Below are 26,990 nucleotides of genomic sequence, written 5' to 3' on the forward strand. Positions count from 1 at the left end.
ATAAAAAATAAATATTAATTAAGTATATTTTTATGTGGGATTCCCTTCTGAAAGCTGTGAATATGTTTTATTATCATTGGTTAATAAAGAAGTTGCTTTAGCCTATGGCAGGGCAGAATAAAGCCCGGCAAGAAATAGAAACAGAGATATATAGAGAAAGTAGGTGGAGTCAAAGAGACACCATGTAGCTGCTGAAGAAGACAGATGCTGGAACCTTACTGGTAGGCCACAGCCTCATAGTGATATATCAATTAATAGAAATTGGTTAATTTAAGATGTAAGAGTTAGTTAATATGAAATCTGAGCTAATAGGCCAAACGTTGTTGTATTAATATAGTTTCTGTGTGATTATTCAGCTCTGGGAGGCAGGGAAATGAACGAGTAGTCTCAGGTTACAAATGGCACCCACTGCATGGTGCATGGACCCACATAAGACCTAAAAAAGTTTTAGAGAGAGAGGGGGCGAGCTTCTAGACCCACTAAAATAGGAGCCAAGTGCAGTTTCTTGGTAGACACATTTTTTTACATAGACTCTTTGCTGGCAGTGAGCAGAAGCATGGCTCCTTTAAGAGAAGGCTTCCTGTCTCAGCATTAGCAGCAAAAACTGCATAGCTTCTTTAAGAAATCATTTCTTGGTTCATGCTGGCAGCACTAACTCTGGCTCTTTTGGGAGGTCCTGCACTTAAATGGGGATTGTGAGCAGCATGCTACTAGTTGCTTAATGGCTACAGAGACCTGCTGGGTCCCTGGAGCTGGGCTGGTGATCATGGCTCTCAGGGGTGGTGAATGTACCTCCACTATGTTGGACAAGGCAGAGAAAACAGGCAGGGCTGCAGAGTTGGTCCTAGCCATGCCTGCTTAACATTTTTTTTTTTTAAAAAAGCACACCTGGTCAGAAAATGATTACAGATATACAATAAAAACAGATTCAGACTAAAAAAAAAATCTTTGAGTGAATCACAGTGTGTTTTAAGAAAATATGTAGAGAAGAAAAAGAATATAGACAAGAGTACAGATAGTCATAGATTAAGAAAATAAAGAGAATAAAATACTAAAAAGTAATAAAGTAAATAAAAAGCCATGCAAAGTTGGAAAATACACATAGAATCTGGATTATGTATATTATTGCATTGTTTTCAAATTTTTTGACTGTTAATGAGCTCACTTCATAGAGACATTTGATTGATTCTGGGGGCTGCTAAGTTAAACCAACATAAAGGTATCTTTACTTCAAAATTTGGGTCTAAGGATATATTGCTTTGAAAAGAGGTTCTGCTTTTGTTTCCATAGAAGACAAGAACCTGTGAATTCCTTCAAGGTTAATGAGGTTTTATGGAACAAGACCCCTGAAAGGTCTCTGTGAACCCTAAAAATACTTCACCTATCAACAGGAAGCAGTTTGGAGAAAACAACACCCAAATTCCCAAAATGATTGTTTATAAATGTTTGTTTTCATTTAAAAAGGATAAGATTTAGAAATGAATAATTTACAGTGGTATGAACTTTCATCTATTGATACAAATATAAGGTCAATTGGTTAGTCTGTGTATATGTATTTCTGCTCATTTACGGTATTATGTTTATGCAGTTCATTTAAAAATGTAATGTATAATTAAGAAATACATATTAATAAATAGTCATTTATAATAGTCAAACTTATAGTCATGTTAGGTTTTCTAGATGTACAGAGATATATTTCAGATGGATAGGTATTCTTCAAACATTTCAAAGACCTACAGAATATGGCATTTAAAATATTCCAGTGACAGACTTTTCTCGACAATGAGGTATGCCTGCTCCTTGCAGAACCATTTACTTCAGAGAGGTTGATGGGCATTGAAGAAACTTGTTACAGAATTTGCCTTCAATGTGACAAGGCAAGTCATTTGGACAGGAAACTGCTCTTGCCTGAACTGCTTGATGGTATGCTGTATGAACTGAACACACAGGACCCATAGATTCAGGACTTGCTTACAGTTCAGAAACTGAGGCAGGGACCATGGTAGCAGGCAGGCAGCAGGCAACATGGTGCTGGAGCAGTAGCTGCAAGATTACATGTAGAGTCTACAACCACAAGGTGGGGGGTATGAGAAGGCTAATTGAGAATCTAACGGGCTTTTGAAACCTCAAGTGTCCACTCTCACTGACACACTGCCTTCAACAAGGCCACACTGTCACTTTATCCCTCCTGCTGTCTCCTCATTGATCTTTTTATACTCCCCAAATAGTCTCCTTTCTGCCTTCTATATTCCATATAGTCTTGCTTTTAGTTTCATCTGGCACACACAACATGTATGTGAATATATATAAACAATAATTTATATATAAATATACATGACACATGAAATAAAATATTTTGTCTTTCCCCCATTACCCTCTCCTTTACCCTTCTCCCTGTCTATAAACCTCTTCATTGCCCCTCATATTCCCTATTACACTTTCATGTCAGAGGGACTTTTACATTTCAATCCTTATTCCACATGTTAGGAAACAGTCCTTGCCTTTCTGAGTCTGGTGATGACCATCTCCTTTTCTTCTCTCATGATTACTGAATGAACCAGTGGTGATTAGTTCATGCTGTCAAGTTTATACAACCTGGAGTCACTTGGGAAGAGGGAACCTCAACTGAAAAACTGCCTCCATCAGACTGGCCCGCGGTTTTGTCTGTGAGATATTTCCTTGATTATGGAGGGGGAAGGGCCCAAGTCATTAAGGACAGTCACATCCGTAGGCAGGTGGACCCTAGACAGCTATAAGACAGCTGGCTAAACATGAGTCAGTGAGCAAGCTGAGGCCACAGTGCTCTTTGGTCTCTGCTTCAGTTCTTGGAAGTTCTTGCTGTGATATCCTTCAACACTGGGCTGTGACCAGAAGGATCAATAATATAACCCCTTTTTTTCCTGAAGCTGCTTTTGGTCAGAGTGTTTTATTATGCAAAATCAACAAGAATAAACATAATCTTATAAACTGTGAGAAATAAATAACAGGTGATGATTATATAATGTTATTGTATACTACATACATGTGACTAAGTTCTATTTTTCTTAGTATCCAAATAATTTTCTTACATTATATGTCTCAGGGTTTCTACTGCTGAGATAAAATACTGTGACCAAAAGCAACTTTGGAAAAAGGGATTTCCATCATCTTACTGCTCTCAGGTCACATTTCTTTGTTGAGAGAAGTTAGCACAGGAACCTGACAGGAACTGAAGCAGAGGCTATGGAGGAATACTCCCCACAGTTTGCTCAACCTGCTTTCTTATATATCCTGGAACCATGTGCCCAAGTGTGGCACTGCCCTCAGTAAGTTGGCTATATCAATCTTTAATCAACACAATGCCCTATTAATCAACATAATACCCTACAAAACTGACATGCCTACCAGCAATCTGACAGAAGCATTTCTTCAACCGAGGTTCTTCCTGGTAACTCTACCCTGTGTCAAGGTGACAATCTACCCTGTGTCAAGGTGACAAAATCTAAGTACCACACTACAGAAAACAAGAAGAAATAGACTCTTTTGAACATCTGTGACGTTCCAGTGCATGATTTCTAACGTCTGAGAAGTCTTTGAAGCTAAATGATTTCTGAGACTGTTCTGCCAAGCAGGAAGTGTAACAACATCACTGGGCCAAAATGAGTTACATTGCTGAACAACTTAGATGATGTTCTTTTTCTTTTTATTTTATTGATTTTTATTGATCTCTACATTTTTCTCTGTTCCCCTCCCTGCTTCTCCCCTCCCCTCTTCAACCTTCTCCCAAGGTCCCCATGCTCCTAATTTACTCAGGAGATCTTGTCTTTTTTCTACTTCCCATGTAGATTAGATCTATGTAAGTCTCTCTTAGCAAAGAAAACCAGTCTACAAACCACAATGCCAGAGAACTTAGACAATAATGAGGACACTAGATGATATTCTTATATTTAAAAATTGAGTGATATTTCTTCAGAATACATGGCTTTATGAACATGCATTGATATGATGAAATTGAAATTGAATATATTACCTAACTTTTATGTTTTTATCAATATATGTAGACTCAGATATAAATAAGCTATAGTAATATATTATGAAAAGTACAGGGGTATTATATTGTTGAGGTACAGATTTCAGTTGACATGAGTATTCCTCAAAGATATGGATAAATATTTAGTGGATTTTTGAGTTGGGTACTATTTTGTTTACAACTGCTTCTGAGAGTAGGGAAAAAGAAGTTGGGAAAAGTTAAAAGAAAGAGAATATACAGATTTCATCCTCTGGCTTTGCCTTCATAAATATTTTTTATTTTTTAAAATCTCTCCTCTCTTTCTCCTTCCCTCTCTCACTCCCTTCCCTTCCTCCCTTCCCCCTCCCTCACTCCCTCACTCCCCTCCCTCCATCTCTCTCTATGTGTATGTACACATGTGTGCACGAATGCCATAATACATGTGTAATAATCAGAGTCCAGGTCTTAGGAGTTGGGTCTCTCCTTCTATCACAATAGTCCTAAGAATCAAAATCATCTCATCAGGCTTGTTACGGACATTACCCAGGGTGTTATCTCACTTGCCCTACAAACACGCCTCTTTAGTTTCTTTATCTGTCTAAAGACTAGGAACTTCATTTTGTAATGATTTAAAATGTTTCCCAAACTTACCAGCACATTGGAACCAGTTAACAATCTTCAAATAAAACTGATGCTTCTAGTTCACCTCAAAAATTATAGTAACATTGGTTTGGAATACTTGAACTTGGAATTTTTATAGGACCTCTTTGTTAAAATGTAAATAGTTGCTCAGGCTCAGAAAACAATTCTGCAAACTATACCATTTTGCAATTCAAAGAACTTTGATATAAAGAACATTAGAACACCCAAGAAACAGGCTCAGAGACAAGGCTTCCTTCACCTTTCTTTCCTGTCTATTGCTCTTTATCTTTTCCCAAGTAATGACAAACATTAGTTCACATGTGGTGGTTTCAGTGAGAAATGTCCCTCATACTATTGGATTGGTGTCACTGTTTGGTGAGGTTTCAGTGGCTTTCTCCTTTCTGGAGTAAGTTATGTCACTATGGGTGGACTCTGAGAGTTGAAACCTCACTCACTCTCTGCTATGTACTTGAAGTTCAAGATGAAATCTGTTTCCTGTTCCTGCTGCCATGCATGCCTGCTGTCAGCTGGCACGCTGTACCAACCATTATGGATTCCAATGCTCTGGAAGCATAAACAAAATTAAACTATTTCTTCTACAAGTTGCTTTGATTATGGTATTTTATCAAGTGATAGAAAAGTAGTTAATACAGACCCTTTCCTCCAAAGCAAAACACAAAATGTATATGCCCTGTCATGACATGGGCTCATCTACCATGGTTAGAAAGAAAAGACCCCCAGTCCATAAAGGACCCACTCTGACCAGGAAAAAGGCTTAGAACACCCTGAAGAGAATGACATCATTGGATCTCTCCCTCTTGGCCCTTTGCTCTTATTTTGGACATTATATAGTTATACTTCTTTTTATCTACACGTCTATATAACTGTCCATTTCTCATCGAAGCTAAGCATAAAAATGGACACTTTTCTCCAATTCTTTAGGCTTTCATTCATGTCCAACTGTCATGTAAAACTTTGAAAAATAAATGACCTATTTTTCTCTAATACATCTCCTGTTACAAGAAAGTAAGCCATGATACTTAAGGGGGTGAGGAAGGTATCCCCTCCCCTACCTGACCTCCACAGAAGTTCCCACTATGTTTTAAGGTCATTTTCATTTCTATGTTTATAGCAAAAAAATATATCCCTAGTCATCCCATATCTAAAATAGAATACTGCAGAAGAGATTAGAGAAAACAAAACAAACTAGAGAAAATAAATAGAGAAGGTATATACTATTATGAAACAAGGCAAAAATTTTAAAACCATGGTGAAGTGGACAAATTGTTAGTAACTCTAACAGGGAACTTTTGCACAGGTCTAAGTAAGATGTGCTGTCATTCCTTTGCCTCTGTGCTTCAAATGAATACATGAGTGTACAGCCTGGTGTAAGACCATGAAATGTACAGACTTCTAGTACTCGCTTCTTTATATTCAATGGAGCTAAACGACTCAAGAATACAAATCTGTGCAACTCTTAAGTAAATTTGAACTTCCATCCAGTTAAAGTTTGTACAATGACTTTCCATAATACACACATGAAATAATTAGTGAAGATGGTTCTTAATTTAAAGGCTGTTAAACAGCTTGTAGACATCTGGTAACAAGCTGAAATGGGTCATTCAAAATTTATTTAACTAAATTAAGGGGGAAAAATGTTTCTCCTCCCAGGTTGGCATGTCACAAGATAACTAAACCGACTTAGTAGGCTTGCTTGGGAATCCTTAGCTGTCAGTGGTGAATATGCAAAGGGCCAGCAAATTAAATCAACCTGCCAAACTGTCAATTTCAAGCCTCATGACTGCAGGAAAATAGCATCACTGGAAGAAATCAAGCATTGCCTTCTTTTGGGTTTCCTGGCACCTATTCAAATACTCATGCAGTTGTGGCTAATTTTGCATGCAAATTTCAGTCAATAAGCTCAGAACAAGACCTCCCAAGATATTTCAAAGGCTCTGACAGTATTTTTTCTGAATACCAAATCGACAGTAGTTGAAATTCAATCTCAATTTGCCAGTGCTTTACATATGCACACTGTCCCCACCACAGAGCGAAGTTAATGAGAGCCTTACCTGCCTTCACTCACATCCTCCCAGCCGTCCTTGCTGAGGTTCTCAACGTGGCTCATAACCTTGATGGAGTGATTGAGAAGCGTGTGGTGGCGACCCACAGAGATCTTTTTCTTGGCAGCTTTAAATTTCACCTTGGTAGTGGTTGTCTTGCAGTCACACGGCCGGGCTCTCACCTCTCTGGTGACCATCTCAGATTTAGCTTTGTCAGTGGGATGGTGGCGCTTCTCGCCTGGACTCACCGCCTCTTCACTGTCGTTTCTCAAAGCCTTGGCCTCTGCCACTTGTCTCCTCAGGGTAGTGACTTCCCTCTCCAGCTCAGTGATTTTGACTTGAAGTTCACCTTTGTCATTTTCTACATCTTTACTCACCTTCAGTAGGTGCTCCAGCTCCTTTTCTCTCACTTCAGAATCTTCTTGATAGTGTTTTAAATGGGATTTCAGGAAATCATTTTCTTTCTTTAATTTTTTATTCCCCTCTTTTAATTTTCTTGACTTTTGCTCAAAAGATTTTAGTCGATTTTCCAACTCAATGACCTAAGCAAGAAGGAATAATTTATTCCTTTAAAATTTAAGAGCATAATCTACTTTATTTCTAATTATCATCTCTAACTGAGGAAGAAAGTTACATTTAGTACAAGGACAAAATGAATCTAAAGCACTTAATTCCTAAATATTTCTAAGGTGATGTAGATGAATACATTCAGAAATGCAATAATGCATCTGTTGAACAAAGGACAGATGGCAAAAGAAGTTAAAATCCTATGCAAAGTGATACAGAACTAAGGATGCCAATGAGCTGCAGAGTTCTCTAAGAGTGTAGGTGCTTTCGTTATATGGTCTCACTGTGAGAAGAAATATTTTCAGAAAATCAACTGTTTATAGAAATAGCCTAAAACAGGTTCATGGAGAAACTATCAGCAAATACTTGAGAAACACATTAAAAAGTGCTGACAAGATAAATAACCTGAAACAGTTTAATTTCTAAATTAGAAGTATCTTTTTAACTTTCATGGCATTCTTATTTCACAAAATAAAATCTTTTTCCAAAAAATAATGTTCAACAATCTAAAATGATAAGAATTTGAAGGTTGCTTATAAGTAAAACATTTCCATTTATTTCAATGAATATTGCTCCTGTTGTAGGATACAGTGATGATCAAATACAACGATGGCCCTATGTTTCGGCAGTCACTGGAAAGACATATACTTGCACATCTTAAAGTAATGCATGATAGGATATAAACACTGTAGGTCTAAACACCAAGGACAAAATTATTATTACTGTTACAAAAGGAAGTTTGGATTTAGAACTTGTAAAATGACAAGAGTTGTTATTTGAAACATAATATTTAACTATTTTTCAAAATAATTTTATAAGTGTAATTGAAACAGAAACTCCAAAACGGCTTTTGCAAAGAATCACTGACTCTTCATTTGAGTCCACAAGACAACTAAAAGCAGAACAGCCGGACATCTATGTATTTGTTTTCAATTTGTGTGCTGGCTCAAGAAACACATGGTTATTGTCTCTAATCTTACATATTGAATCATCTAGAATTCCACAAAGAGCCATAAGGTCAGATACCTCTACACCTCCAAATGAGAATAGCTATCCATGAGGCCAAAAAGCTGCATTCTCAGGGAGCAACAGATTAACAATATAACACTTTATTGGACCACCCTGATGATGGCTCTGAGCTGACATAAAAATGGGCAGACCACACCTTGCCCAAGACTGCTCAATTCACACCTCTGTTTTAAACTAAACCTAGAGCTCCTGTCAGTCCATGTATTATGAACTCCAGTGGAAAGCTGGCCCTGATGCCCTTTATTATTCCTTTCAGTGATATGTCTTTGGGGCTGGTCAGAGAGCTCAGTCAGTAAAGTACCCAACTCCAGTACAAAGATCTGAGCTTGATCCCCAGAACTTACATACAAAAGGCAGCGTGTTCTAGAGCTGGGGAGGCCAGGACAGGTAGACTCCTGCATCTCACAGACCAGCTAGCCAAGGCTACTTGACAGGTGAGTGAATTATTCCAGACCAGAAAAAAAAGAAAAGAAAAGAAAGAAATGATGGTTTGTGCCTTAGGTGGTATCAGATTTCCACAAGTATGCATATGCACACACCACACCATACATATAGGAATATACACACGCAAGAAGGAAATTCAGATGTGTTTAATGTTGGAGGCTCCTGAACCTAGTTACTCAGGACATAAAGGACAGAATGCTGCAAGGCCAAGGCCAGCCTGGGCTACAGAATGAGTTCAAACCCAGCCTGTGCAGTTCAACCTTGAAACCATTAACATTGAACCTGATAATGTATTTTGTAAGAAAAAATATATTGAGACAAATGCTACAATTTGAAAGCAGCATTTACTATCAGTGATAGTAGTGCTGTATTGTGACTACATGTTGACATAGACTGTCCTATTAAAACACAGAAAACCATACTAAATATACATAAACTCTATATATACTTTTTAAAAATAAAGATATGCATATATGGCTGGACAAATAGATTGTTGGTAAGTAACTTGCCTAGGATGCATAAAACCCCTACATAAATCTAAATATAAAGCTAATATGAAAAAGTAAGAAATTAACTTGCTAATTGGATTCAAATTCAATGAAAATCATTACTGTTCTTTTTCTGGGCCTAAATGCATTTCTGGACCCATAATGTTAGTTGTCAGTTGTAGAGGGTAGATAGAAGTCATAGTTTCCGTAGGCTTTCCCTTCTAGAGGACTAGTTATATACCATGAATCTATACAAACAAAATTATACGAAACAGTGAGGAAAATACTATCTTGAAACAAAGCTGATGCATTAATACAAAGTGTAAAGTTTCCCAGATGATGGTACATTGAGGGCATCAATGTTTCACCTTCCATCAAGATGAACGAATGTGAGCCTGTCTCAGTCTCTTCCCTATTATGTTCACCTGGTACGTGTCATTCAGTAGCAGTGAGGTGACATCCTTTGTTACAAGACAGTGGCAAGACTAGGAAAAGTCGCTATAAGTCTATCCACAGGTACAGGAAATAAAAGCAGTAAAGTGAAATTGCTTATACATGTTTGCATGTTCAGTTTTGCTTATGAAACGATGCTTTAGTAATACCGAAGACTAATCCAGAGTAGCTAGAAAACAGTCAGAGAGCCCATTACTGAAAGATAAATCTTAAATAATATGGCTAGTAAATGTTTTCGAACCTGACAATACATTTCGTAAAAAGAAATAAGTTAATATGCATACTAAAATTTGAAAGCAGCATTTTACTATCAATGAGACTACTGCTGTATTGTGTCAACAGGCTCACATGGACTGTCCTACATAATACAGAAAACTACACTAAATCATAGGGTAATTTTTGACAATAAGTCACACATATTTAAATTATGAAGACATTGCCATTTTACTCTGGCAGAGCTATGAATAGGAACAGCAATCTGTGCCTGTTGCAGATCAGGGGCTTCTGACCCACTTGTAACTTGAACTGCTCACTTATAACTAAGAGGCACATATACTCTAAATTTTGTTAACTTTTCTTCTTTTCATTTCTCCTCTCCATCTATAAAAATATTTTTAATCTATGTCCAAGGAAGCACAAATGTTTACCCATTTATTTTTCTAACATTGATTTTGTTAACCCATTTTGGCAAGCCAATGATTTTGAATTATGAATTTAAATCAAGAATTCACACAAGGTTTAAGTTCATGAGCTCTCGTTTTAAAATATAATCCTTTATGTTAAAATTCAGATTTAACTTGCTCAGCTCAATATCTTAAAGATTGGACTACCTTCTGTAATGTCTGCTCCGGTATTGCTTTCTCATTCTTCTCTGGAGTACTCTTCTTGACCCCAGCATCTTCATGGTGTCTAAAGAGTTGTTCTGGAAGCAAATGAATAATATATTAGGGTATATCATATATTGCTGAGACACTGTACTATCATTTTAAGAGGAAAGGTTTTGTGGTTTTTCAATTATGAATAATCTAGTCTACTCTCCTGCCAAGTATTTGACCAGAACAAAATGGTGACCTCTCTTAAGGGCTTTTTTTTGGTCACATAGTTACATATCTTTATAGTGTCATAGTTTTTTCCTGCAGTGTTAAGATTTTCAAAGGTACAATAGATCTGCAGGCTAACAATGCGATACTTTCATTCCCATGTTCATGCTTTTGTAGACTATTCTGCCTTTACCTTAAAAGCAGAATTCATTGCCGTTTTATCTACAGCGACTACCAGTTTTGTTCTGCTGATCCTGTTCCCTGCCATGAGGATCAGAGTGATCACTGAACAAAGCAAACAGTAATGGAATTAGAGACTGAAACCATAACAGTGCATGAACCTTTCCTTCCACGAAAAGACTGTGCACAGGCAGGTTAGCCATAAAAGCCTCAAAGCTAGAGGAGCTGCAGCTTCACTTTCTAAGAAGTGGGTGAAGTTGTTTGACAAATCACTCCTGCGTAGGCTGACAACTAACTACCACAGCTTCTCGGTGCAGCCAAAACCTGTAAGCAAGTTACCAAATTCAGGGAAACATTGTCACATTTTTCATTAATATTAAAATTCATTGAAACCTATAACTAACTATTTTATTTACAGATAAGTTAAAGGGATGAAGTTACCATCTTTTAGTGAATTCCTTAACTGTCTCTTAAGTATAATGTTGCTAAAGAACAAAGCAGGGATCAGAAAAGTGTATGACACTAAGAGAGTATGCATCTGTGCCAGCTTGCTTTTGCTTTAAAGTCAGCTTGACTGCTGTAGGTCAGTGTAAACTTTGATTTATCAACAAAGGAAGAGAAAACAATATTATTCTCTGTAGAGTAGAAATCCTCCTGATAAAAACAGCGACTAACAAGTTTGTTAGAGTGAATTAGGCATTTCTTTTGTCTTTGAAACATGACATACTCAATTAAAACTTCTGTGCTCATGAAATAAATAGAACACTGTCCTAAGAATAATAAAAGCTAGAATAGGTAGAATTTGCCTCTTGGGGAACATGTACCTTTACCTTGATAATACTCTATCAGCTCCCAAGCTTCTTTTTCTAGTCCCCTAACACCACGGTGCTGAATTCATTTACAGCACTCTTCAGCAATATAGAAATAATATGCAAATATAATTCATCTGCTCTAGTCATTTAAATATCTCCTATAGCTCTGAGTGAAATGTTTGTCCTTAAAACTAAGATAATAGTAAAATATTCACATACATAGAGTACTAATGACATCTATATATTGCTAATAAAATTAACACTGAAGAATGATTTTTAAAAAAATTTCCTTGCTGTATATTTTGTCCCAGGTATCTGCAAGAAATGCTGGACAGACTAGCTGAACATGTGCACTTGTGAGTGTCACTAGGTTAGCATGTGCACCTGTGGGTGTCGCTAGTTGAGCATGTGCACCTGTAGGTGTCGCTAGGTTAGCATGTGCACCTGTGGGTGTCGCTAGCTGAGCATGTGCACCTGTGGGTGTCACAAGCTGAACATGTGCACCTGTGGGTGTCGCTAGGTGAGCATGTGCACCTGTGGGTGTCGCTAGCTGAGCATGTGTACCTGTGGGTGTCACGAGCTGAACATGTGCACCTGTGGGTGTTGCTAGCTGAGCATGTGCACCTGTGGGTGTCACAAGCTGCTAGGTGAGCATGTGCACCTGTGAGTGTCGCTAGCTGAGCATGTGCACCTGTGGGTGTTGCTAGGTGAGCATGTGCACCTGTAGGTGTTGCAAGGTGAGTATGTGCACCTGTGGGTGTCGTTAGCTGAGTATGTGCACCTCTGGTTATCATTAGCTGAGCATGTGCACCTGTGGCTGTCACTACGTGAGCATGTGCACCTGTGGGTGTCACCCAGAAAGATTTTTCTGGCCTATATAGCTTCTATAAGTATACTGAAACAGCTAGGCTCAGACTATGTAGTGAAACAAGGAATATACTCTTTGCCACTTCAGTTCAAACATCTCAGGATGTGCAGATGTAGGCAAGAGGGCCTCGTTAAGAAAATGACATTTCTTCTCTCTCTTTCTCTCTCTTGACAAGTGTGCTTTTTTCTACAAGACTTATATGGTTGAAATACTTTAACTTTTACTAGCATTAAAATTCTTCTGGGTTTTGTTCCTTCTTTTTTAGAAATTTTTCTTTTTCTGTTTTTAAACATTAACTTTTTAAATAATTGGTTAAAATTAGTTTGATTTTATTTTTGTTTCATTTCCTTTTAATCTTCTTGGTTTACCATGGTGGTAAAGGGATTTTCTCCCGCTTTCTTGGAGTCTAAGTGCACTGAAATAAATGGGAATTTGTAGGGGAAAATGCATACCACACAGACTATGAAAATTGCAGAAGTGCCAGATGGTCCAGGCTGCAGTATCCTCAGCAATAGGAAAAGTGAGATGGAGCAAGGGATTGAGGACCTTTTTTAGGGGTAGAAAATGACCTTTAGGGAAAGTGAGTGAGTCTGATGGAGAGACCATGCCAGGAACAGAGGTGAACACAGAAACTGCAGTAGCATTGAAGGTTGTCTTTCCATGTCCAAGACTCATCAGAACAGGTATCTTTAAAGAGAATTGTCAAATACCTTTAAGCCTGTTTTTCTATGAGTTAATCCTTGGTTACTGGGATTTTAGAGAGGGATCAAAGTCACAAAAGGTAATCTGCACAGCTTCCTGAGCCTGATAGCAACATACAAAGGAAGGTCAGAAATGACCAGGTTCTAAGGAGGCTGAAAGACTCCCCAGTTTCCCCTATTTCAAATTACTCAGCATAGCTGGGGTACAGGGTGTTCAGGACTCAGGGGTTGGGGAAGAAAGATTCTGAATTCCAGGTCATCCTGGACTGCACAGAAAGATTCTGTCCCATGTCAAAGTGTGATTAGTTTGGGTTATTAGTTTCCAAGCCCCAACATTCCATTGGATAATTAATCTAAATGATTCTGCAACTTTTTACTGTTAATTATCTTATTATTCTTTTATATTCTCAATTTAATTATAGTAACATTATTTTTAAAACCTATCATATTTTTGTGATTTTTTTCCATTTTAATATTTAACAAAACAAACATAAAAAACAGTTTCATGTTTGTTTTAATAATTAAATTATTTTTTATAAATTGTGAACATAATTTACCATTTTTAATTTGATTTCCACTAGTTTTATTTGAAATACTTAATAGCAAAACACAACTCCAATCATCCTAAATTAGGGCTATCATTTTACAAAATTAATTTGCTATTAAATATAAATATAGTCATTTAGCATTCAATAGGTTGTATTTTACATTATTTAATGACATAATACATTTTATTTCCCCCAAATGCAAAAGAGAATATGGAAAAGTGTTAGTGCAAACTACATTGAGCCAAATGAAACAACCTTACTCTTGAATTGACATGCCAATTTTTGCACTATCCTAAGGATATCAATGGCTAATATTAAAATCTCACCAAGGCCAGCTGGCCTAGGTCTGAAAAAGCATGGGATAAATCCGGACTAGCTGAACATAGCGGACAATGAGGAATACTGAGAATTCAAGAACAATTGCAGTGGGTTTTTGATCCTATTGCACGTACTGGCTTTGTGGGAGCCTAGGCAGTTTGAATGCTCACCTTAGGAGACCTGGATAGAGGTGGGCAGTCCTTGGGCTTCCCACAGGTCAGGGAACCCTGATTGCTCTTCGAGCAGATGAGGGGGGGTGGACTTGATCGGGGGAGGGGGAGGGAAATGGGAAGCGGTTGTGGGGACGAGGCAGAAATCCTTAATAAATAAATAGATTTAAAAAAAAAACTTACCTTACTTCTTCTATTCTTTGGATTTTTATTGATAAATGATAACTATGTTTTACTGATTATATTTCTTGATCTGTGATTCAATTTAAAACAAACAAAAATACTACAAAAATATAATTTAGTAGAAATTAACTGATTGCATTCATTTTAGTAACTGAAGACATATTTTTCTGTGATTTCAATTCATTACATACTAATTCTGTATGATACATTTTAGTGCACATAACATTTATTCATTTTAGTTTGTGTATAGGATAAGTAATTCAGCTCAATCAGATTGAACATGATAGTTTTATCTTGCCTGTATACTTATTCTCAACGTCGCAGATACTTCTTTCAAATCAAATTATTCATTAAATGGCTCTTCCACTATTTTTGATTGCTACTTTTGAATATATTTCTTAATTATACCACATTACTTTGTTTATTTTTTCTCCTTTTCTTTTTCTAATTGAAAAGATCCTTCTCTCATACAATGCATCAACCATAGCTTTCCCTCCCTCCACTCCTCTTAGTTCCCCTCCACCTCCCTTCCCCCATCCACCAGCATCTATTTCCTCTTCAGAAAAGAGTAGGCCTTCAAGAGACAGCAATTAATCGGCACAAAAATAGATACAGCGAGTCAGGACAAAATAAGAACTTGTGGGAGTAGCCAAGCAGTTTTTCTGATTTTTAAAAAGTTCTCCTTTAGGTATACATACTCAGCATAGTCCCTTCATAAATCCTCCCTGTTGTTGTTGCTTTCTGCTTCTGTCAATCCCTTTAGCCCTCAGATAATTTTATTTCTATCTACATGTCACAAACACACGTATATAAAATACAGAGCCACAAATTAATAAAAACATGATATTGCCTAAGGCAGGCCTAATTTACTTAATGTTATCTCATTTTTCCTATGTTCCTGAAAAGAGCATAGCTTTATTCTTAAGGCTGAAAAAAATCCATTGTGCATATATACCACATTTGTCCACCAATCCTCTGATGTTGGATACTTAGGTTGGTTCCATAACTCAGCTACTGTACACAATGCTACAATAAGCATCAATATACAAGAAACCAATGTGCAATGTAAGATATTGATTTGGAATTGTTAACTCTCAAGTTTTTCCTTTTCTTCTTAATTTGGTTCTTTATGATTGCTTGAATGTTTATCTATGTATGTTTTTGTTTTCAAAACAATATAGTTACTTTTAACAATAAAACAAGAAGACTATTCAGGGTCCCAATTGTTAAGAAAGAAGTGGGAATATGTTTCAATCGAAGAGAGAGAAAAGTTCCTGGCAAGAGAAGAAAACTGAAAACAAAAAACCATGTCTCAGAAGCCAATGAAGGGGTAAACTCATATTTTGGTGAAAACTAAACGTATAAAGTAGAAATGTTAAATCTGGCTTTGGTAAATCACTAACACCATATTTAAGACTGAGTCAGTAATAATAACTGGGATAAAGCTAAACAAAGAATTCATTGAAAACAATCACTAGGTGTCTTGACAGCAGCTGAGTGGCAGAAGCTGGAGGAATCTTATATTAGCCTGATTTGCTTCTTCTACTAAGATACTGAAGTTGCACAGTAAATACAATTGTCTTCACTTTTACCATAGGAACAACTTACATTGGTAACATGGCACATCCCCTATCATGAGACAAGTGGTCACAGTGGTCACACACTTAATGAATGAACAAAGCTTCCCTCTATGTTTAGGATTGTGGTCCCATAACGCTAGAAAGAACTAAGTACCTTCAAAATCTTGTAATAGCAAAAGAAAACATGAATGAATCACTGTTAAATCAATGATAAAATTGTGAGCAAGTCTAACAAGGAAAATTTCATGAATGAACAATAAAAATAGTCAATTTTTGTTATTTTTATAATTATCAAACATGACTTCACAATTTTATATTAAGAGAAAGAGAGAGAGGCCAGAAGGGTCATGGTCCTAGAGGCAGTGTTCTCCCCTGGAGGGTTAAGCCAGCCCAGAAGCTGAGTCAGAGAGTCGCCACGATTCTCCCACTCCAGACAGACGGAGGTTAAGATCATTCCTGGTAAGCCAGCTGGTGGGCTACAGCAGATTATTAGAAATGGGCTAGTCCAGGTGCGAGAGCTAGCCTAGAAGAGGCTAGATAGAAATGGGCCAAGCGGTGTTTAAAAGAACACAGTTTCCGTGTAATTATTTCGGGTAAAGCTAGCCTTGCGGGCAGCAGGGTGCTGGGGACGCAGCCCCGCCGCTCTTATTACAACACTCCCCCTCCTAGACAAGGGTTCCGGGGTTGAACTCAGCTCACAGGCCTGTGCAGCCACAGCTATAGCAGCTCAGCCATCTCCCAAATCCCATGGAAAAGTTTTAAGAAATTGTGAGACTGTTCGAAGTGAGATATTTAGGAGTTCACTGTATTTGATTTTCTCATGAAACATAAAAATTCAGTGTGTTATAAATAAATAACATGGTGCAAAAATGGAGAAACTAAGTAATATCCTTAAATTGAAACAAAAACTAGAAAATTTAATAATGCTAAAGATTTATTTTAATTAAAAACTTACCTTCTCTTTTCTCTGCCATGCACCTATTCAATTCTTGTATTGTTGTTTTATCAATAGACATATGTACTTTAAGATCATCCAATTCATCTTGAAGATTCATCCTATGAAAAATTCAAAAAATTAATAATTACATAAAATGTGTAAGTTAAGGAAGGTTATAGTAAAATAATCAGCAAAGACAATGGAAGAATAGAAAACATTAACATAAAATCAAAAATATAGTAATTATATGTATTCAATTACATTTTTCAGCATACAAATAGATTTTTATGAGGGTATCTTTTATTATGTACTATGAACTTCAATGAACTTCATTACAATAAACATACCTATGTGTGTGTGTGTGCACGCATGTGTGTGTGTATACATGTGTGCATGTTTGTTGGAAGACTGACCCTGTGTGTAGCCTAAGATAGCTTTAAAGTCAAAATTTTGCCTTGGCCTCTTGTGTGCTGGGATTATAGGCATATGTCATCATAATCAGCTAAAGAACTCCTATGTGTATGTAGGGTGTGTGTGTGGGGGGGTCTAAGTATGTATAGGGCAAAAAATGAAGAACAGAGACAAGAGGGAGAAAAGTGTCGAGGAAAGGAGAGAGGGTAATTGGACTGCGGTAGTTTGAATGTAATCCCATAGACAGTGGCACTATTAGGAGGTGTGACTTTGTTGCAGTGAACATGGAATTGTTGGAGGAAGTGTGTCACTGTAGGGATGGGCTTTGAGGTTTCTTATGCTCAGGATACTACTCAGTGTCTTTGCAGATTTCCTGCTGCCTTCCTGGCAAGATGTAGCCAGAAACCGTATATGCCTGTGTGCTGTTACGTTTCTCTCCATGAATCGCTAAAAATGCCTCAATTAAATATATATTGTTTTGGAAGAGTTTCCGTAGTCATGGTGTATCATCATAGCAATAAACACCCAAACTAAGGCAGAAGTTGGTACCAGGAGTGGAGGATTACTGTGATAGGCCTGATCATGTTTTTGTTTGGAGTGAGATGGACTTTGGGAGTTTGAGTTAAGAAAGCAGTAGAGGGGCTGGAGAGATGGTTCAGCAGTTAAGAGCATTGCCTGCTCTTCCAAAGGTCCTGAGTTCAATTCCCAGCAACCACATGGTGGCTCACAACCATCTGTAATGGGGTCTGGTGCGCTCTTCTGGCCTGAAGGCATACACACAGACAGAATATTGTATACATAATAAATAATAAATAAATATTTTTAAAAAAGCAGTAGAATGCTTTAAGCACTGCTTAATGGAACATACTAGTAGGAGCATGGAAGATAATGGTGCTGATAATTATTTGAAATGTCAGGAGCTGGCCCAAGAGTTTTCAGAGATGAATTTCACTATGTTGCCTAGAAATCATTTTTGTGATATTTTAGTGAAAGAAGTGGCTCTGCCTTTTACCTCTGTCTGAAGAGTCTGCCCGAGGCTAAAGTGAAGAGTTTCAGATTAATTCTGTTGGCAGAAGAATTCTCAAAGCAGCCAAGTTTAGACTCTGTCTTGTAAATATTCGTGGTAACTCTAATGAAGATTTATAATAAAAGGAGCAAGCTGAGCAAGGAAAAATATTTGAAGACAAAAAGGGCACCATACAGTGGAACTGAGATAAATGCTCTGTTCAAGGAGATAAAAGGATTAAATAATGGAATAAAAAGAATCGTGACCTCAGGCAATGGTGGCACACACCTTTAATCTTAACACTCCAGAGGCAGGTAGAGGCAGACAGATCTCTGTGAGTTCAAGTCCAGCCTGGTCTGCAAGCTAGTTTCAAATCAGCCAAGTTTAAGCAGTAAAAGGCAGAAAGCTGGCGGGTTTTGGTTTCCCAGTTAAGGAGAGAAGAAGAGAATTAAGATCCTGGGATTCTTGTTTGCTGTAGCTGTAGAATCACCTGGGATTAACAGAATACAGGAACAACTAAAGCAAAATCTTGCTTTCATACGATAACTGATGTTGATTGGCTGAAGCCAAGAAATTAGCAGTGACTAAGAAGAGACTAGTATCACTGAGGTGAAATCTTCTGGAAGGTGTTACATTCCAGAGGTGGCCAAGGTTGCACCTCATGCTGGAGAGAGGACTTTGTAATGTGCCACCCAGGTGGTACCGGTTTCGAAGGCATGAACAGGTCACAGAGAGTAGCTGAGGTCTGACATTGTGAGAGGCTAGGAAAGGCCATTGGTGAAGGTGCAGCCTCAGTGGCAGCTGAAGGCCCAGGACTGAAGGGCTTATGAAAAGAAGTTGAGGCTTGGCACCTTAAGGAGAGCCTATGAGAGGCTATTGGTGAACGAGCAGTCTAGTTGCAGCAGAAGACCCCAGTGTTTTGGAAATGCCAGTACCATGGAATGACCAAGAACACCAGTAGAAGTGGAGTGGAGCCTGCCAGAGCCTAAAAAGTGAGTTGTGTATACTGAAGTGGACAGAGCCAGAGAAGGAACTCAAGCTCTTTGGAGGAGTCGAAAAGATTGTAAATATATCCCAGATATTGGATGGTTAGAATTCTGTAATTAACCAAGATGTTAAAGATGCCAGAGTTGTGTGATATCTGCCAAGAAGAGCTGCTAACAGGGAGTGGAACAAGCCCAAGAGAAAGAAGTGTGTTGCAGTCAACAAAGCTAACTAGAGATGTGGGGAATGTTTTGACATCAGACACAGAAATGCAGAGCTTAGAGTTTGCTCAATTGGTTTTCGACCTTGCTTTCGTTCAGTATTTCCTCATTGTGCTCCTTCCCTGAATTTTGGAATGGTAATGTATATCCTGTGCCACTCTATATTAAAAGTATACGATCTGCTTTTTGATTTTAATTTTTTTTTTAAACAGGTGATTTTAGTTAAATGATTGTCTCAGAAGTAACTTTGGACTTTTAAACATTGTTGAGACTGTGATAGATTATGGGGACTTTTGAAATTGGACTAAATGCATTATGCATTCTGATATTGTTGCAAGCTTATGGGGGACAGAAAGTGGAATGTGGATTTTTGGCCCCCATAATCTCATAGGGAATGGCTCTATTAGGAGGCATGGCTTTGTTGGAGGAAGTGTGTCACTGTGGGGGTGAGTTTTGAAGTTTCATAAACTGAGGATACATCAGTGTCTCAGTCAACTTCCTGTTGCCTTCTGGGCAAGATAAAGCCATGGTACCATTTCATGTCTGCCTGCATGTTGCCATGCTCCCTGTAATGAACATTTTAAACTGTAAGCCATCACCTCAATTAAACGTTTTCTTTTTAAGAGTTGTTGTGGTCATGGTGTCTCTTCATAGCAATAACAACCCAAACTAAAACAAGGACTTATGTGACTTGAACTTGGAAAGGAAGTTAGGGCAAAGGAGAGGTAAAAGGGTCCAACAGGTGATAAGAGTAGAAGGAGGAGAAAGGAACCAGGATCAATAAAAACAATTTATGTTTGAAAATATCATAATGAAAGCTAATACTTTGCATGCTAGTTACATTTTTAAATATTATGTATCAGGGGCAGGGAGATATCTTAGTCTGTACAGTGTTTGCTGTACAATCAAGAGGATCTGAGTTCTATTACTCATACCCATGTAAGGAGTGTAAAAAGCTGTGAACTGTTACGTGTGCTTGTAACGCTTGTGCTGGGGAGGCAGCAACATGAAGATCTCTGGGGCTAACTGGCCCATCAGCCTAGTCCCAGAAAGTCCTGTCTCTATAGTAAGTCAGGGCGATCCAAGGAAAAAAACATGGTGGAAGATTAGCCCTGGAGATTATGAGAAAATCTGCTATAAGTCAAACTCAGAACTGATGCCTCCAAAGGCATTATTAAGAGAAAGTCACATAAGAATACCATCACATAGTATCAAAAAAGATAATAATCCCAACAAAACATAATTCTCAACACAGAAGTATGAGGGATAAAATGAAGAAAACACCAACAGTTAACTGAAATAAGGATGGCTGCACAGGATCTGAAAGAGGCAGGAAAGAAGTCAGGGAGGGGATGAAAAGCTCTCAGGGTCATATGGAAACTTTGCAGTGCCAGCAACAGATCAGGTCAAACAGAAGAGAAAAAAAGAGAGATTGAAGACAGATCTTTTGAGTTGTTACTGTCAGAAAGAACAAAAGAGAAATAAAAAATTCTTGAAGAGAAAATACAAAAACTTGAGACACCCTTAAAATGTAAATATTCAGATCATTGGCATCCCAGAGGGAGAATTACAGGTTGGGGCAACTATGAAAAGGATAATAGGATAAAACTTTCCAAATTTTGGGGAAGACAATGGACACCCTAGTATAACAAGAACTTCAAATACACATGACCATAGATGCCATGGCATATTATAGTTAAGTTGTTAAAGTACAGGATAAAGAAGGGCACATGACAATCTGCAAGAGGGTAACAAATAAAGGCAAATACATTAGATTAATGGTAGATTTCTCAGAAAAAATTCCAAATACAAGGATGGCATGGAGTCATGTATTTTGGGTTCCAAAAGAAAATAATTGCAACAAAAATTGTTGTACCCAACAAGGTTTTGCTTCACAGTGAAAGGAGAAATAAGGACCTTCCAGAAAAAGGAAAAACCAAGGGAACTGATGGCCACTAGATCAGAATTATAAAAGATGCTCCAAGGAATCATATACCCAGATGAGAAAGAATTCTATAAATACCACCATTAAGAGCATGAATAACCTTTCCATGCCAGAGCCCACCCAGCATAACCCCAAGCACCCAAGTGACCCCTCCTCTCCTTGTCACCTTATCCCAGCCTACTGTTATGGCTGAAGTATCCTCTTCCACCAGAGGCCAGGACAGCATCCTGAAACGCAATTAAATTCCTGCCCAGCCACCAGTGCTTGCCTAGCATAACTCTAGTTCTCCCTCTTCTCTGCATCACCATGTTCTGGTCTACATCTCTGCAGATGTGCCCCATCAGAAGACAGGCCAAACTCCTGAAAACCAGAGATAAGACCAGCATCCTGGGCCTCAAAGACCAGGCCAACTCCTTGGTAACCAGGCAAAAGCCTCCTACCCCACCAGAAGTCAGGCCAGCACTCTGAACCCAGAGGACCGCTCGCTATCCAGATCAGAGGCAATGCACATTGCCAGAACTTCAGCACCCAACTTAGGCAGAAACATCCTGCCTGACCAGAGGCCATCCAGATCACTAGAAGTCTAGCCTCTAATTCAGGTAGAGACCATCTACTCAACCTGAGGTCATTGCAGTCAGAAGACTAGAGAGAAAACAGAAACCAAAGAAGAACACACCCATCCAACAAAGGCAAATCCAGAAATTAGCACCTAGATCTATAATCACTCCAAACCCAGATGTCTAAACTCAGTGTAAGAACACAATCAACAATAATGAAGGCAATATATCACGACCAAAACACAGTCATCCTATTACATCAAGCTCTAGATAATCCAACACAGCTGAAGCACAAGAAAATGACCTTAAAAACAACTTCATGAAGATGATAGAGGTCCTGAAAGAGGAAATGAATAAATCACTTGAAGAAACTAAAGAAAAGACAATAAAAATAAAAAATCAATAATTCTCTCAAACAATGGAAAGAAAACAAGAAAAGCAAACAAACATTTGATGAAAATGAATAAAGCTGTTCAAGTCCTGAAAATGGAAATAAAAACAATAAAAAAAACCAGAAACTAAGGGAATTATGGAGATGGAAAATCAAGGTAAGCAAACAGGAGCTGCAGATGCAAGCACTGCCATCAGACTACAATATACAGAAGACAGAATCTCAGGCACTGGAGACATGGGAGAGGATATATCACTGATAGATATATCAGTGAAGAAAAGTGTTAAACCTAAAAAATTCCTGACACAAAACATCCAGGAAATTTGGGACACTATGAAAAGACCAAACCAAAAAATATTAGGAATAGAAGAAAGAAAAGATTCCCAACTCAAAGGCACAAAAAATATTTTTTTAAAATTATAGAAGAAAAATTTCCTAACCTAAAGAAGGTACAAGAAGCTTACAAAACACCAAATAGATTAGACCAGAAAGGAAAGAGCCTTCACTACATAATAGTCAAAATACTAAACATACAAAAAAAAGATTATTAAAATCTGTAAGAGAAAATGGCCAAACAACATGTGAAGGCAGACCTATTAGAATTACAGCCAATTTCTCAGTGGAGACTCTAAAAGCCAGAGGGGCCTGCACAGATGTGCTACAGACTGTAAGAGACCACAGATGCCAGCCCAGACTACTGAACACAGCAATATTTTCATTCACTGTATATGTAGAAAACACGATATTCAAGATAAAGTCAAAATTAAAAAATATCTATCAAAAATCCACTCCTACAGAATATAACAAAAACCCCTCCAATCCAAGGAAGTTAATTACATCCACAAAACACAGGCAATAAATAATCTTATACCAGCATAACCAAAAGAAGGAAAACACCCTGACATGCACACACTACCACAATTAACAACTACAACAAAATAACAAGAGTTAACAATCTTTGGTAATTGATATCTCTCAGTATCAAAGGACTCAATTCCCCAATAAAAAGACAAAGACTAACAGAATGGATCCAAAAACAAGATCAATCCATCTGCTGAATACAAGAAACATACTTCAACATCAAAGACAGACATTACCAGACAGAGTAAAGAATTAGAAATAAGAAGTAAGATGGACTAGCTATTCTAATATCTAACAAAATAGACTTCTAACCAAAATTAATCAAGAGACAGGGAAGGATATTTCATACTAATAAAAGGGAAACCTACCAGCATTATATCTCAATTATCAATATATATGATCCAAACACAAGGGCACAATGTTCGTAAAAGAAACACTACTAAACTTTAAATCACACATTGATGTTCATATACTGATAATGGAGACTTCACTATCCCACTCTACCAAAAGACTGATCATCTAGACAAAAACTAAACAGAAATAGTGGAGCTAACAGAAGTTATGACTCAGATGGTCCTAACAGATATCTATAGAACATTTCACTCCAACACAAATGAACACACTTTCTTCTCAGCACCTTTTGGAATTATTCTCCAAAATTGACCACATACTTGGTCAGAAAGCAAGTCTAAATAGATAGAAGAAAATTGAAATACCTCCCTTTGTGGTAGTTTGAATGTAATTGACCCTTATAGGGAGTGGCACTATTAGGAAGTATGACTTTGTTGGAGTAGGTATGGCCTTGTTAGAGGAAGTGTGTAACTGTGGGGGTAGGCTTTGAAGTTTGCTGTGCTCAGGATACTGCCCAGTCTGTTAGTTTACTTCCTGTTGCCTGAAAGGTTTAGGACTCTCAATTACTCCTCCAGTACTGTATCTGCCTGCATGGTGTCATGTTTCTCACCACAATGACAATGGACTGAACCTCTGAAATTGGAAGTTGCTGCCACAATTAAATGTTTTCTGTTAGAAGAGCTGCCATGGTCATGGTAGCTCTTCACAGAAATAAAAACCCTAACTAAGACACCACTGTATCTTATAGATCACCACAGATTAAAGCTGGATTTCAATAAAAAGAGAAACAACAGAAAGTCTGGAAATGCATGGAAACTAAATAACTCTCTACTGAATACCACTGAGTCAAGGAAGAAGTAAAGAAAAAAGTTAAAGACTCCCTAGAGTCAATGAAAGCAAATGCACAACATACCCAACTTTATGGGACATAATGAAAGTGGTGCTAAGAGGAACATTCACAGCATTCACAGCACTAAGTACCTGCATAAGGAATTGGAGAGATCTCATACTATAGACTTAACAGTACACCTGAAAGCTCTAGAACAAAAAAGTAAACACACCCAAGAGGAGTAGACATAAGAAGATGATCAAACTGAGGGCTGAAATCAGTAAAATAAAAACAAAGAGAATAATACAAAGAACCAATGAAACAAAAAGTCACTTCTTTGAGAAAATCAACAAGATAGTCAAAACTTCATCCAAATTAACCAAGACAGAGATAGCATATCCAAGTTAACAAAATCAGAAATAAAAGGAGACAGAACACAGACATTGAGGAAAACCAAAGAATCATGAGGTCATACTTCAAAAACCAATACTACACAAAATTGAAAAATCTAAAGGAAATAGACAAATTTCCTGTTAAATACCAATTATCAAAATTAATCAAGATCAGATAAACAATTCAAATATACCTATAACCCCTAAGGAAATAAAAAAAAAAAGCCCAGGGCCAGATGGTTTTAGCACAGAATTTTACAAGATCTTCAAAGAAGAGCTAAAACCAATACTCTTCAAATTATCCCAAAAAAATAGAAACAGAGTGAACACTGCCAAGTTATTTATATAAGGCTATAGTTATCCTGATACCCAAACCATACAAAGACACAGCAAAGAAAGAGAGTACAGACCCTCATGAACATAGATTCAAAAGCATTCAATAACATACTGGCAAACCAAATCAAAGAACACATCAAAAAGACCATCCACCGTGATCAAGTGGACTTCATACCAGAAAGGCAGGGATGGGTCAAAATATGGAAATCTGTCGCGAAATCCACAATGTAAACATACTGAAGCAAAAAAAAAAAAAAACGTGATTATCTCATTGTATGTTGAAAAGTCTTTGATAAAATCCAATATCCTTTATGACAAAAATCTTAGAGAGATAGGGATACAAGGAACATACCTAAACATAATAAGAACAATATACAGAAGCCAGTTGCCAACATCAAATTAAATGGAAAGAAACTCAAAGCAATCCCACTAAAATCAGAAATAAGACAGTCTGTCCACTCTCTCCATATCTATTCAATATGGTACTTGAATTTATAGCTAGAACAATAAATCAAATAAAGGAGATCAAGGAGGATACAAATTGGAAAAAAAGAAGTCAAAGTATCATTATTTACAGATGATATTAAAGTATACATAAGTGACCCCAAAAATTCTACCGGGGAACTCCTACAGCTAATAAACACCCTCAGCAAAGTGGCCGCAAACAAGAAAAATAAAAAAAAAAAATCAGTAGCCCTCCTACATACACTCTATAAATGGGCAGAAAAAGAAATCATGAAAACAACATCTTTCTAAATAGCCACAGCTAATATACAATATCTTGGTATAACTAACCAAGCAAGTGAAAGACCCTTATGACAAAAACTTCAAGCCTTTGAAGAAAGAAATTGGAGAAGATATCAGAAAATAGATCTCCCACGCTCTTGAATAGGCAGGATTAACAGTAAAATGGCCAAAAGCAATCTACAGATTAAGTGTAATCCCCATTAAAATCCAAACACAATTCTTTATAGACTCTGAAAAAACGATACTCAATTTCAGATGGAAAAATCAAAAAATGCAGAATAGCTAAAACAGCCCTGTACAATAGAAGAACCTCTAGAGGTATCAACATCCCTAAATTCAAGCTCTAATACAGAGCTAAGGAAATTTTTAAAAAGCATGGAATTGGCATAAAAATAGACATATGGATCAATGGAATCAAACTAAAGACCCAGACATGAATCACATACTTATGAACACTTGTTTTTTGACAAAGAAGTTAAAATTGAATAATGAAAAAGGAGGGAATCTTTAACAGATGGTGCTTTTATAACTGTATGTCTGTATGTAGAAGAATGTAAATGATCCATATATATCACCCTGTACAAAAGTCAAGTCCAAGAAAATCAAAGACCTCAACCTAAATCCATATACACTGAACTTGATTGGAAGAGAAAACATGAACTAGCCTTGAACACTGGGCACAGGAGACTACTTCCTAAAAAGAACACTGATAGCACAGAAACTATGATTAACAATTAATAAATGGAACCTCATGAAACTGAAATGCTTCTACAAGGCAAATGACACTGTCAATAGGACAAAACAGGAGTGTACAGATGGGATAATATCTTCACCAACGCCACACCTGACAGAAGGCTGAGTTCCAAAATACATAATGAACTCAAGAAACCAGACAGGAAAAAAATCTAATTAATAGTGGGGTACATATCTAAACAGAGAATTCCCAAC

The 26,990-nt window shown here is 37.4% G+C and overlaps 1 protein-coding gene across 2 annotated transcripts in view; it reads right to left on the reverse strand.

The window, feature by feature from the left end:
* Positions 1 to 26,990, reverse strand: part of Cntln (centlein) — a 257,955-nt gene that overhangs the window by 83,552 nt on the left and 147,413 nt on the right. For both annotated transcript variants that reach the window (XM_041651057.1, XM_041651056.1), the window contains exons 13-15: positions 17,030 to 17,130; positions 10,505 to 10,596; positions 6,703 to 7,235 (exon numbers count right to left, since the gene is read on the reverse strand). In XM_041651057.1, coding sequence (XP_041506991.1) covers positions 6,703 to 7,235; positions 10,505 to 10,596; positions 17,030 to 17,130 — 726 coding nt within the window. The remainder of the gene's footprint in view (positions 1 to 6,702; positions 7,236 to 10,504; positions 10,597 to 17,029; positions 17,131 to 26,990) is intronic.

This window comes from Microtus oregoni, unplaced genomic scaffold (assembly GCF_018167655.1).
Source record: "Microtus oregoni isolate MIOR12 unplaced genomic scaffold, Mior012 000005F_ref0000423, whole genome shotgun sequence".
Lineage (NCBI taxonomy): Eukaryota > Metazoa > Chordata > Mammalia > Rodentia > Cricetidae > Microtus > Microtus oregoni.